This window comes from Haplochromis burtoni, unplaced genomic scaffold (genome assembly GCF_018398535.1).
Source record: "Haplochromis burtoni strain Fernald_Lab_line unplaced genomic scaffold, NCSU_Asbu1 Contig_57, whole genome shotgun sequence".
Taxonomy (NCBI): Eukaryota; Metazoa; Chordata; class Actinopteri; order Cichliformes; family Cichlidae; genus Haplochromis; species Haplochromis burtoni.
In genome coordinates this window covers 746,569-761,305 of record NW_024582418.1, presented here as the reverse complement: position 1 = coordinate 761,305, position 14,737 = coordinate 746,569, and the positions used below count along the sequence as shown (strand labels likewise).

The 14,737-nt window shown below is 42.0% G+C and overlaps 1 protein-coding gene across 3 annotated transcripts in view; it reads right to left on the bottom strand.

Moving 5' to 3' along the window:
• Nucleotides 1–201: 201 nt before the first annotated feature.
• The window catches only part of peli1b (pellino E3 ubiquitin protein ligase 1b), a 50,217-nt gene continuing 35,681 nt past the window's right edge, over nt 202–14,737 (bottom strand). For all 3 annotated transcript variants that reach the window (XM_005922429.2, XM_005922430.2, XM_005922431.3), the window contains exons 4-7: nt 14,371–14,472; nt 11,989–12,186; nt 11,406–11,594; nt 202–4,734 (exon numbers count right to left, since the gene is read on the bottom strand). In XM_005922429.2, coding sequence (XP_005922491.1) covers nt 4,156–4,734; nt 11,406–11,594; nt 11,989–12,186; nt 14,371–14,472 — 1,068 coding nt within the window. In that variant the 3' untranslated portion in view covers nt 202–4,155. The remainder of the gene's footprint in view (nt 4,735–11,405; nt 11,595–11,988; nt 12,187–14,370; nt 14,473–14,737) is intronic.

The following is a 14,737-nucleotide window of genomic DNA, read 5'->3' as shown; positions in this document are numbered from 1 at the left end:
AATTTATCTATTTAAGAGTTGATTCAAAGTCAACAGAACAAAAATGAGACTTCTGTAGAATCAACAGGTAAATCTGATCGAGCTATTTCCTCTCACTTCTATTAACTTGTTGTGTAAACTGTAGTTTTTGTTTCAGTTAACTTACATTTTGTTTAATAGCTTTGCACTGACGATGCAAATAAAACCCAGCACACGGGGAAATGTGTCACTTTTACACTTTATTGTTTAAAGTCGTTTACAAAAAAGTGTTTGCTGGAAACATTCATTGCTTTCGCCTTTTACAAGCACAAATACACTCCGAACAGGAGAGGAGGAAGAGCGAGTGGAGGGCGGGGGCGGGGTCAGGCCTGTGTTCGTGTAGAGAAACAGTACAGAGACGGAGGGAAGCCCTTAAAAATCACACACTTAATCCATGACAGAAGACTGGGTTAGAGAGACAGGACGCACATCTGAATCCAGATTTGACTTCTAACTCGTGAGGTATCCTCAGTAGACCTTAACTGTGTGTGTGCGTGTTTGTGTGTGTGTGTGATTCATATTCGTATTTTCTCCCTGAGGTGAGTTAGTGTGTTGCACTCTGAGGATACTGATGGACATTATCTGGAGAGCTACTTAATGTGTGGACACATGAGCACACGTACAAACTGCACACATACAATCAACACGAACGTATAAATTACAGCTTCGCACTCACACGCACTACTTTTACCTGCAGATACGAGTGTGTCCACGCAGACCTGAGGCTCTGTGTGAACAGTTTGGAAGTGACTGGTTAGTAAAGCTGCTTCGTTTTCTGGAGGTTTCTACAGTTTGAGTGTGTGTCTCGTTCGAGTGAAGTGGGCGAACAGCAGTGATGTTACAGATGTGTGCAGCAGGAGAATCTGTGCTTTCACATAAAGCTCCAAATATCAGGACAGTGGTCTCCAAGGTCAGCATTAACTTTTCAAACAGCATCTGATAAATGATCTGTAGTAGCTCATCCTGAGCTTTCGATCACAGCACACAGTCTTCCTCAGCACATGAAGTTGGATTCGGTTATTTTGCATCTCTGCTTTACGTTGTTTTCGAGGCAGAGCTTCAAACTAGTTTCAGAATTTTTTTTTTTTTCCCCTTCGACTTTTAGCTCTGTGTGATGTCATTCAGAGCTGACATCCCACCTGTTGTTTGCATAGCCAATCAGAAGAAAGTTGGCTTAATTTTTTTTTAAAAAAGGGATAAAACTGCTTGTTTCATGCAGAGGACGAACTGATGGGAGGAACCAAGGCACAGTAAAAGATAAGGATTATTTTGAACTGTGACTCATGCAAAGCTACTTTAAGAGAATCTAATCTGGAGCATCTGTAGTGCTGCGACTTTTAAAAAGAAAAGTTTAGACAAGAAAAATGAAAAATATTTGTGGTTTAGTGCAAGTCTGATGTTATTAGAGGAATCAAATCTCAAGTTTAAGGTCACGTTTCAACGTCGTTTACTCTTTAGTCAAAGGATTATCAGACGGGTTGGTGGGCAGATATTAAATAACTAATCATACATAACTAACCCGTGCACTGGAGCTGAAACAAAAATCTCTCCTTAAAAAGCTCTACACTTAGTTTGAACATGCAGTTATTGTTCACATTTAGTTTCTATGATAAGTTCTGAAGCAGTTTGTTATCCGCTTCCAATGAATCAATACAAAATTAATAAAAATAAAGAGGCATCATTGTGCGGTTTTTCCACTGTGTTTATCTCGAACCTGGTTGTCTCGAGTCTGACTAACTCGTCCATCCTGAAGCTAAGATGTCAGCAGAGAAAAACTTCTTTCCTCAGATTAAGTCCCATTAAAGAAACTCCAGGGCGTAAGGCGTTTACAGATTTAAGCATTTATGTGGTTTAAATATAAAGATAATAGAGTGCAGTTGGTTGTTTAGGTCCTTATTTAAAGTAAAAGCATCAGTGGAAGACAGTTTTCATCATATGTAGTAAAAGGTTATCGAATAATATATTATATTTAAATCAGAGCTCTACATCGGAAACAAACTACAAAACGAGGCCTTTCATGTCTCACACTTTATGCTCTACTCTTCTATTTTCTCTCATAAAGGCTTAAAATGACTCAGCACTATATTGAAAGAAATGTATATATAATAGCTCTCCAAGTTACTATATTAACTATAAAGTTAAGAAATTAAGCCTAACAGCTCTCATTCTTGTTTTTAATCAACATAAAATATAACTAAGAGCAGCCCTGATATCTGAAGCTCGACCTTGTTTGGAAAGCACAAGTTAACACGAAGCCCTAATGAGCGCACACGCGTGCATAAAGAGAATTGTGAAGCTTAAAGCCGTGCGTGTGTGTGTGCTTGTGTCAAACCTGAGTCAAACCACAGCAGATGTGTTTGTGTCTCCTGCTTTTTGTTGCTCGCTCGATGCGTAAGACAGATGGGACTTCCTGCACTGTGACGATTCACGCCAGAGGAGGAGAAACCTGCTGAAATGACTTCAACTGCCTCGGTTTGCATACTTTTAGGTGTAGCTGAACAAATAGTGCGTAGATTTTTTTCCAGCCTCCAGTAGGGCACGTGACAAGAAAAGGATTTTAAAATACTGGCGTAACTGCAATGCTGTCAAAAGGACGTCTAATACATTCGGAGCTCAATACTAATACCGATCAGAAAACCGTACCTCATCTGGCACAGTAGTGATCTTGCTTTGACTGTGCAGGTGTGCCTCAGACATCCCAGTTATCACGCAGAATAAACCAGACACTGTCCACACATGAAAAGCATCTGACCAGAGGGGTGTGCTGAGAAGCAAGGTCAATGTGGCCGCCAGGCTTTCTTCAATAATACAGTCTGCCCAGCGCATTCACTTCTAACCATATTCACTGTAAAAGATGGCTGAAAACCGTATGCCTGCATTCATTTAGGTAGCCAGCAGGGGGCGACTCCTGTTTACAAGAACACTTTCTGGTTGTATTGGAGTCAACGCTTTCCTGATACCTTAATGGGCTCAGTTGCTGGTTTCAGGTCATATATGCCCCCCATATGCTTTCAGGTCAAGCATAAAATTACTATTTATACATGTCCTGCATCACCAGCTGAATGCAAGAACTCCCAATGACAATGCAACACATTTTGCACGTCTTCCTTCACCAGTATAATTAAAAGGTACTCCTTCCTTCAAAACATTACACCTAACGTAGTCTGGAGCAGATTATGTCACCAGCATAACGTACCATGTGATCTAGACATGGTTAACAGAAAGCCATCTTTGTGACTTGAGGATAAGGATACCTCGCTGATCCACTAATCTTGGTTTGCAGTGCACCCCTCTGGTCTGGTTAGCGTGTGTGTCTGCAAGTGTGTGTGTGTTTGTGTAAAGTATAACATTAGCTACATGGCTGCGTAGAGATTCACTCACTTACCCACAAAGATATTTCACTTTAAAGGGAGGGAGCAGTCATTCAGGCCATTTGCAAAGATGCCTAGAAGACTCGGTTTCCCATAATGCTTTAGGAGGTTTCAGTTCCAGATCTATTGCTTTGCAAGGGAAAAGGCTGTGGTGATGGCTAATGGGATAGAAGAATAACTGAAGGGTTTAAACACACGACGTGAGAGGACGGGGTGTATAAATATGACAGATCTGAGTGGTGAACAAGGCAGAGAGAGACAGAACAAAACCCTCAGAACACACCTAAAACTTTATATCTGGTTAACAATATACTGAAGTTTCAAAATAAAACGCTTAATAGTATTGAAGTTATCTGACAGATAAAGGATGAAGCGATGCTCCAGGGCCATAAATAAACATCTTTGTTTAAATTAGCTCTAAGAGATGTACACAGATGTATAATGCAACAATAAACATGAATAAAACCGCAGGTTTGCGCTGCGGTGTGATAGTAATTTAGATAAATACTGTTGAAAGTCCTTTCCAAGAAACAAACGCAAAAAAGGTTTGACCCAGCAGTGTTCTTTGTTTGGTTTTTCTGTCTCTGGTTTCACATGAAAATATAGAAATCTTTGTCGTCATTCATGAAAAAGCAATACAAAGGTCACTTAAAAATGAGAGAGAGACAAAAAGTCCAGAAAAAAACAGATCTGGGAAGGTCCCCGTGTTAAATACGGGGTCAGCATCCAAATAAAACCTCCAAAGAATGCTGGGAAGTTCCCGCCGTTAGTCAAGGGGTCCCTGGAAGATGAGTCTGACGTAGCCCTGCTCGCCGCTTAGCTGCTGGGCGCAGAAGGGGCAGGCGGCGTGGAAGGTGTGTGTGCCGTGAGGAAGCGGGATCTGACTCCAGAAGGCCGCAGTCTTCTCCGAACAAACGTGACCGCAGGGGTTAAAGGCGTGAGTGGGCGGGGCCGCGTCCACGTAAAAGCCCGCCTCGCAGCCCAGCCACAGCGCCACGTACGGCCCTTTGGTTCTGCACATGGGACACTCCCTGAGGCGGCCCTCCCGGCCCTCCCTCTCCTCGCGGTGGTTGCCCCAGTTGTGGTAGCCGTGCACGTGACCGCACTGGAGGTAGACCCAGGGCTGCTTCTCGTCAGGTGTGTCTTTGCGACGCATTGAGGGAAAGGCCAGCGTGTTGAAGCCCACGGGACATTGCGGGCGGGCCGCGTTGATCTCCTGCCGCAGCGCCTCCAGGTGTTTCAGGGTGGGAGTGCGGGCCAGGCCTTCAGCAGTGCGCCACAACAGGGTGGCGCCGCAGAGGTCGATAAGGGAGCCATCAACGAGCTCCTGACTCTCCGTCTCCACCTGAAAGACAGAGGAAGGGTAGCAGGTTATACCCAGAGTCAAATTTAGACAAAACTGAGATTTTCACCCGCAGGTAAGAAAAAACTTTCAACAACTTTTTTTTTAAAGCTAAACAAAAAAAAGTGGAAAGGTGATGATTTATTGTGCACAGAAGACCTTAATGACACCGAAAGCCTACAGCATTATGTCCGACAGGAGGTGGTAGGAGCGGCAAGATGATGAAGTGCTATTGGTTCTTGGCCTCCCTGAGCAAGTCCAATAAAAAAAAATCCAAGAAAGGTCTCAATTGTCCCAAATTTAGATATTTTTCAGCACAAAGCAATAATGAAAAAAAATTATAACTGGATTCAGTAACAAATGAGATTGCACACAAAAGTAAAAGTTAACTCTTTAGCATATTTTATGACCCTTAAATATCGAACCAATTTCTTCACCCTGGACTGGCTGCTGGTCAACTACCAAGCAAACACAGAGACAGACAACCACACCGATGACCAATTCAAAAACACCACTAATGTGTGTCTTTGGAGAAGAACGGGAGGTTTAAACCAACACTTTTGGTGACAGTGTAAACTACTGCATTGCAGTGAGCCTATACTTTAAAAATAAACTGAACACTTAAGGATCTGTGGCTTTCCCAATAGTTAGCTTTTAAAAAAGTTGTCGTGGTCCGTGCAAATGCAAATCCACACTGAAGTTTACTGGAAATTCTCACCTTTGAACAAGTCGTGTTCACTCATTTCATTTGTTTTTATTGTCATTTTATTGTATGGTTGTAGCAACCTAGTACTTTACTCGCTATAGCTACTATTAGAAACAAAAGATTTCACATTCTGAAATTCGACTTTTCTGACAGCAGCTACACTCATGATTCAAATATCCTGTGGAACATGTGACATTTTATATAATTAAAAAAACACATTAAAACGTGTTTGTTTAGAAGGTTTTAGCCTTTGTGCACCCTGCAGGAAGAATTTAACATTTTCCAAATACAGCTGGTTTTATTTTAGTCATTTGAGCCTTTGCATTCAGTGACCTCTCCTGAGTGCCACGCCTCTAACCCAGTGCATGCTGGGATACGCTCAACCCTGAAGGTTGGAAAAGTATAAAACATGAAACACCGGGGCTTGCAGGATCTGTCTGACCACAGTAGGTGGCAGCATAGCACAAATATCCACATGTCTCCCTCTGACAGATGTGGGTTTCAGGGAGGGAAGCACGGGACTGACAGCTGGAGACAACATGGCATGAGGAAACTGAAATGACGGCGGCAGACGGGGCAGGACAGAGAACTGGTGGAAATTTTGGTGAAGTACAGTCTTGAAGTAAGTGCTCGGATTGGCTCTGTAAGATCAGACAGGATGGGAAATTCCATGTTGAGATAACCAGAGGACACCAGGGTGAGGGCAGTGTGAAGAAACAAAACAGGAGACAAACAGAAAAAAGAGAGAAAGAGAAAGGGCGGGAAAGTGATACAATAAGTGACACAGAGATGAGGGTGAAGTCAGCTCCCAGGTGTTTTGATGCCATCAGTCAACCTAACACTGACACCCAGGTCACCCTGTGATTCAGGGTGAACAGATTTACATAGCGGCAGCATTACATCACCGCTGGCTCATGTGTCCCTCCTGGTCTGTAACCTTCATGTATGTCGTTATTTATGTCAGTAATGCCCTTGTTCGGCAATAACACAGAATCACATCTGCCCAGTAAAATAACACACTCTACTTTTATCCAGAGGAACACTGATCAAGTTAAATGATGAAACATAATAGAAACACAGCTAACCTACACAAATGTGATACACATTACAAATTCGTCTACAGTATGTGGGCTTCTTTTTAACATATAAATGCAAACAGATTACCAAATAAATGCTTCTGTGCTGGTTATCGTCTCATATGCACCACTGTGAGGGTCACTGATAAAACACATCAAACTGCAATACTAAACTTAAAATAGATTATTATACAATCATCAGGATATAATATTTACCATGTACTACATACCTACATCAATGATTTAAGAAAATGTTGGTGATAGCAGATTTAAATAAAAAAACATACATGGTCAAATTCATGAATTAACCAAACCGATCTTCTGTTATTAAATGTGTCACAGCTAACTCAGACTTTTTGAAGAAACTCTTTACCTACATTTACTATTGAACAAACGCAATGTGGAATACATGACTACAATAATGGCCTGAGATAATGTCTTCCCTTTTCATTAAAGCCTGGCTTCGTGTCTGATGCAGAAATACCGAAGCACAGAGGAAAGATGCACAGTAGAAACGCGGATGTAGCTTCTGGATCTGAAAAGTAAAGCCAACCTGGCAGCGCCTGACTCAACCTCAGCAGACACTTTCCTGACTTATTTTCTCAGCAAGTCCCTTCAGATCACACTGATTAAAACATTAAGTCTATTTTGTTTATTTGGAGGATTATCCAGGGTTATCCTCGTTGGCTAACATCTTGAGTCGGTGCAATGACTCGGTTGCAAAACACCAAAATGGTGACAGCAAACATGCTCATTGCAAGACAGAAAAAGTCTGCATCCGTCATAAAGGTCGATTACAGCCCCAAGCAAAAAACTAAAGTGGCATCACAACTGCTGGTGTAAACTACACATGGGTGTTGTTGTTTTTAAACATTATTTTTATGGCATTTTTAGCTTTATTGGAGATTTTTTAGACAGGAAAGTAAGGAGAGGTCACAATAAAACCCCAGCCACTGGATCGAGCCTTGAGCCATTTGGTCATTTGTTCAAACTCACACTCAGTTCAGTGTTATGCCAGGTTGTTGTGCACCTTTTGTAGTTTTTTTAACCTGGTGTGCTGCATTCACCTTCAGAGTAAAAGCTGCAGCCAACACGTTACAAAATGCTCGTCTTTTACTTTGAAGGCGAACTGCATGTTATACAATTTCATTCCTGCTTGGAGAGCAGCTGGAGAGTTTTCTTAGACAAGTCAGAGTTTTCCGTAGAAACTATGGGCGACTGCGGAAATCTGCAAGCAACCAAAGAAACTTTAAGGAGGCCAACTGGTTGGGGAACATACATTTTCCCCTCATAAATGACGGGCAAGTTACCATCAACGTGGTTAGTAGTCATGTGACTGTGAAACCTCAATACTAGCACTGAATGGTGAAACTGACCATCAGCTCACTGTCCTGAATGGTCAATATTATGGTCATGCGGCGACCATAATATAGCCTTCAAACTGCCCAATTTGAACACACTAGAGTGACGTCTGATGGAATAGAGTTAAAAGCAGTACAAACTCGTTATAGTCATTCATTCTGAGACTGAATCGCATAGCGCTGCCTTTTATTCATTTTGAGGCATTGTTTCGTTTTCCTTTCCTTTTAAAAAGTCCCGGCCTGGATTAACATCGTCTGTGAGCCTCACCCTCAGGCTTTATGTTGCGTACTCCAGCTTTTCAGCTGGAACAGGTAAGAGTTCAGAAGGTTAAGCAAACCCTGTATTTATAAGGTAGCTTCTTCTAACCCACTTTAAAAACACAGTTTAAAGAAGTATTTGTCTCCTCAGTGTATAATCATGCTCAAGCTTAATGACATAAGGGCCCTCGGTCCATGTAAACATCAAGATGCTCTCACCTCCTCTCAGAGTTTAATTTAATTACACTGAAACCGTTAAATTATCAGGACAAAAGCTTGTATTAAAGCAGCAGGAGCTCAGACACTGCACTCCGATCATTTGTCATCCCTCACGAAAACCCCCACAGCAGCACTACCCCCCATTACAACCCACTGTTATATGTGTGTGTGCGTGTGTGTAGACTGCACTGTAAGATATTCCTAATTATGTCAAACAGAAGGGCAAACCAGCTGCCCTGCTGGTAAAGGCTGACTCAATCCACCCAATAACTGAAACAAACTTGTGCATGTTTCATCTTCACCTCCCAGTAACGACGCAAAAAAGCTACCAAAAATGCTTCTGATGAATCTTTATCCCCATCATGTCATTTAAAGATTACACACCGTGGAGCTAAACATTAAACCAACAACTCAGGGGCTTTTGGCAAATGTGCTGAGCCAATTTATTCAAGACTATTCAATCACAATGTCCTTCATGTGTCAGCGTCCGCTACGGCAGAGCAGTTCTCTCATTAAGAGAAGTGCACTTGAGAGTTGAGGAAAACACTATTAGAAGCCAGTAAGATGTTCAGTTTTCAGCCTTTCAGTCAAAAATAATGTTGTTGTTTAATGATTTAAGGTTGTTGGATGAGTCCAACACTCAGTTTTTAATTCTAGTTTTGATATCGAGTGAATACAAACCAACACCTAACTGGACTGAAATGACATCTGCTGGAAGGTTTCTAAGCAGTTTAACCCTGAACAGAAATCTGATCCCTTAACTTTAAATATGGAGGTTGTGCTGCTCCTGCCACAAAAAGATCCAGTCCAGGAAGCATTTAAGACAATCATGTTGTTGTAGTGATTCCCATCTACACTTTATTGTAGTAAAGATATCGAGAAGCGTGCTTTATGTCTTACTTTTGGCTAAGAAGACCTGGCAACAAAGACAAGCTTTTTAAACCTGAATCAGAGTCGCAAAACTTTTAAAGCACTTATTATCAGATTTTTTCGCTACATTTTATTCCCTGATGGCCAAAATTAAAATTCATGTTAGGTCTATTTCCTCATTTATTTAGATAGGGACTGCATGGAGTCACTGCTGAGTAACAGTGGCAGTTGACGGAGTGTTTTTATTGCTTCATGCAGAGATGTGACTGGAGGCACAAAAATGCATTGAGCAGGTTTATTTCAGTTTCATCGTGACACAAGATTTCATTTCTCTCTTTTGGTTTCACATTATTCATCAAAGGCCAAAACAGAATAAATGACTTATAAAAGCACACATATATTTAGTCAGCTATTTAGTCATTAAATTCTAGTCTCAACAATCAAGATTTGCTCTCCACTAAACAGGTTTTGGCCTGTTTAGGACTTTAAATAAAAGAAAAATATTTCATCTAAGTGGGGTTTACTAACTCAAACTTAAGGTTTTTTTTTTTAAATCACAGAGAAAATACGGTAATTTTAAAATTCAATTCATGTTTTTCTTTTTTCTGTATCTCTGTGTAATAGCACATACAACAAAACAACAATGGGTGTAATATTTCAAACCAGGGCTCCAACATCCTCTTTAGAGTTCAGGCTTCTTGTTGTAGTCACATGTTAAAGAAACATGTTTTAAGAAAGTACAAGTTATCTTTGTAGTAAAGTCCCACAGCCTTTCATCTTGTATAGTGATGTTACCCCAACTGTAGCGACGCTGACAATGAAAGGACTCCACCTGAGCAGTAACCACTCGTATGTGCAGACGGTTTAAACACCATCGCGCTTTGTTACCGTGCGTAATGAAAATATGTGCTGTCCCGCAGCTGGCAATACAAATGATCAATCAGCTGTGAAATAACGAGTGGATGCTGTAGAGGTGGATAACACTGGTAAGTGTGTGGATGGGAAAGGGCAGGTGGAGATAAGGGAGCTGTTAATTTGTGGAAAGACTTGAGAGCAGGTGGGACACTCGATAAAGGGATGGATTAATATTACGGCTGCTGACTGTGTGCGCGTGGCTGATGATATACATCTTGCGGAGAGGAGGAGGAAGAGGAGAAGAAACAAAGACCTAATGAAACATCCCAACAGCCTCGTAAATCCAATCAGACAACTGTCCACACTGATGAGACGCAGACAGCGCCGCGACTGGCTGGGAGACTGTGACGTCAGCAAGAGGATCCCTTACATGGTCTTGTTACAAACAGCTTTGACAGGAGGGCCTGCTGCCATGGAGATAGCATCCCAGTGACCTCCTGGTGGGTGTTAAGCTCTGACTGACCTCCTGCTGCCTGAGTGACAGCGCTGCTATGCGATTGTGATGAAGTATGAGATGCTGTGATGGAATGTGTGCGAGGGAAATATGTTTTGCGGTTAACTGATTGCCACGGAGCAGAGAGACTGAAAATGCATTCATCATTTTAATCACAGTAACTCATGATACATATCCTACGATAACTGGCATCGCGATACAGCAGTTCTGCAAGAAAATCACAATATTTGTGATTGCAGAAGAAAAAATTACCTCTAAAAAGGCAAAGACCAAGAACTGTGCATTTCAAGGTTTTCATGCGTTTTTTAGCAGTGATTAAAACAGGTTAAAAAGCTCAAATCAAAATAAACATTAACATTTAGATGCTAATAATCACTGAACGTGTGATGATGTTTGTGCAACAATTATGCAACTTTTAGAACTCGCTAATTTTCTCCCCCTTCTGAGAATTTCTTCTTTTAACCTGTATATTTTACTAATTACTGTGACTATTTCCTGACAACTTTAAAAAAAGTGGAAATATGCAGGAACTCATAACTGTTGGCCAGAATTGACTATTTTTGGTGACAAAGCGTGGCACAGGTTGCTAGGAGTTAGTGGAGACCACGCTGAAACCTGTGGAGCTGAAAAATGACAATCCACAGTGTCAAAAATATTGGCATCCACCAGCGCTTCCCCTCAGCTTCCTAGTAAACACACCTATTGTATATATTTTTTCAGAAAAACCTGACCTCAGGGTCAGTGAGATTCAAACTTGTATGAAATTTTAAGTAGATACACCTATGGAAAAAAGTAAACAGTTCATGTGTTCCTACCATCTTTCCCCGCTGCTGTGCTGAGCGCGTTTCTCGCAGGGTGAAGACGTTGCCGCAGACTGAGATCTCCCTCCAGACGCCTGGTTTGGAGTCCTGGCTGAAGCCGTTGCGAGGGTGCATCACCAGCACGCCGTTGGTGGTCAACCCGTCCATCTGACCATCAGATGTCTTCCACTTAGCAGCTTTCTCCTGAATGAAGCAAAAAACACGCTGATATTCATATGCGTTCAGCAGCCCTTCGTCCAACCTCCTATCATATTTAGCAGACTGAGCTTTCTCTACTGAGCATGTGTGAGTTTAGTGTTGCCACCAAGAGCACTAACAGGACACCATCAGTTGTTGTCCTCTGCTGTCAAACAATGACAAATGGAGAAGGACAGTAAAAACAAGAACATGGGAAAAGTAAAAGCAGGTTAAAGGTTTTAGAATAATATGAGAGCACACGCTCTACGACACGTCTTTCATGTCTTGTTTTCCTCTTTGTCCTGTGGTTCTTTAGTCTTTCCTTCTCTCATCCTTCTGCCTTTTTGCTCTCACAAACTCGCCCACACGTGTCTGAAGCTCCAGATGAAACAGTGCTCACCCCGAGGAAGATGCTCTTGGAAGAGTCGAAGCCTGCGGCGTAAATGCGCGCTGTGTAAGGCGGCGTGCGCTGGCACATAATGCGGCAGGCGAAGCGGGAGATGGTGCTTTGGACCGACTGAGTGTCTGCGTTACTCTGGCTGCCTGCCACTGTATCCGTCACTACAAAGTCTATTGGACTCTCTGTGGATCGACCGATCTGGAGAAGAGAGATGGAAAGATTAGCCCACAATGCTTTTCAGCGATGTGATAATATAATGATGTATTACCTCAGGGGAAGCTGGTAAGATGAAAAACATAACAGAGAATGGAGACAAAAACTGCTAAATGGATGCAGAATGTGTCCAGGATGGAATCCATTAGGAAATTTGAAATACATAAGCCAAGACAGTTGGAGAATCTTTAATAGCAGACAATACGCAGAACAAAGACATGCTAGAGACTTTTAAGTAGAGTCGAATTGCTTCACATGCATTGCAAACTTGTATAAAACCCCTAAAGATGAGTACTTTTCTTCCCTGATAGCATCACCAGAGTACCATAAACACCACACAGGAAAGCCTCAGTGTTAGTGCAAGTCAAGACAGAACACAATGACTTTGGAGGAATTCTGTGTTAAAAGCTTTACTGATGCAGTAATATCTTTTGTCCAAATCTGACTAAGATGAATGATTCATGATTGGTTCATTTTATTACTCAACACAGTGAGATCAGGACACAGTCAGCTCCAAGAGTTAATGTCACCAGATGGAAAGAAGTCATTATGTGACATGGCTGAAAGCACCAGCAGAGCAGTAGACTGCTTTTTCCAAGCTTAAGGCAACTCACCAGTTAAGGTCATCAGGCAAAAAAAAAAAAAAAATAATAGAAATTTTAACATTTACCATTTCATTAAAACTCCATCTGATGTAAAGATCATTTTATATCCAAGCATGCATCCGTTTTCTGCTGCTTATTCATGTCTGGGACACAGGGACTCCAGTCTAAGCAGAGATGCCCAGACTTCCCTTTACCCCTCTTCTGGTGAGGACACTGAAGGGCTCCCAAGCCAACTGAGAAATGTGTTATCTGCAGCAGGTCCTGGACTTGCCTCCTTCTAGTAGGACGTCACTTAAACCTCCTCCTTTCAAATGACCAAGCTTGCATTTGGGATCTTATTCTTTTTTTCATAGATCGGCCAATAAATGAACAGTTCTGCCTTGCGCAGTTTAGGGCGCCAGGGATTATCCCGCCAACACCTCCGTGAATACACAAAGCACCGGACCTCCATGGATCCTTTTGCAGGTGGTAAACTGACAGGATGGTGGAGTCGAACATCGCTTGAGCTGACAATAAGCCCATTCACCGAGGCTCCTGGGTAGTTTCCTAATCTGGGCAGTACTTCTAAGGTTTTTTTTGTTTGTTTTTGTTGCGGTTGTTTTTGCTTTTCTTTTTTTGAATCGCACTTAGTCTGGCCCCTCACCCAGGACCAATTTGCCTTGGGAGACCCTACCAGGGGCAAGTTGCCCCCGACAACATAGCTCCTGGGATCACACGGGCACGCAAACCCCTCCACCACGATAAGGTGGCGATTCATGGAGAGGTGTTACATTAAGGGCTTTTTTTTTTTTTTTAATTAAAAACATTTCTACATTTACATTTGTATACACCAGTGGTGGTTCTCAAACTGTGGCTCATCCAGGGGGATGTGGACTATACAGAAGATTTTTGTATAGAAAACAAAACTCTGGTGATGCTTTTGTGCTATTTTTTATTAACTAAAATTCAGCTTTGATCCTTGTTTATTGGTGACTTGATATGGATAAAGCTCAAAAAGAATCTCTGGTTTATACTTTGAGATATGGCACGTTATGAAGATGCTGAACCTGTTTTAGTACACAGACAACTATAACTGAAGTACTTTGATATTGTTTTTCAAAGAGGCTTTTTTCTTAGCTTTTCCAAGTCCATTTGTGGCCCTTTATTCATGGTGCACATTGGAATAAAGGGTCCGTTATTACGAGAGGTACAAATTTGGAAGCAGTTTGCTGTAATCAGGACTGAGGTTTCAAAGTATCTTAAGTGTCTATGTGTCACTTCCACTGCTGCAGATCCAACTGCTGACTGTGTTGATAAGCGGGCCAAACCACAACAACTAACTTCCCATTATTTTCAGAAAGACATCATGCACTTCACCTCACACAGTGTGCCTCATGTCTCTCATTCCGGCGTCCCTTCAAGGGCTCTGCTTTAAAGATCGAAAATCCCTGCACTAAACACGCAGATGCTCTGTTACCAGCCTCTATTTAATATGTGTGTGAGTGGAGCAGTGAAGTGGAAAAAGTAAGGACTGTGAATTGGTTGTAAAACTCCAGGCACGGTGATAAAAGCTGGGGCTTGTTACCTGGAACATGTCTGTATTGCTGTCGTGGGTGTACTCCACCACCACCGTCTGGGCTCGAGACAGAGTGTAAGAGATGCTGTGCTGGTCTTTGTTGCTTATGGCCTGGAAAGACAGAAGGAAGAGATCAGATCAGCACTGAAAGCAGAATCAAACCCTTCACTTTAAATGCAGAAGACTGAACTGAGCATGTTTTCTATCAAAAACACCTCTGACATCTCCTCAATGATCCTTGCAGAAAATAACAGATGCACACGGGAGTGGTGGAGATGTGTAATCATTAACTGGACCCATGTTCTTTTTGGTCAGTTAGGACCACACACAGGACAGAAACGGACAATCGCTCTTCCAGACTGCAGCTAAAGCCTGG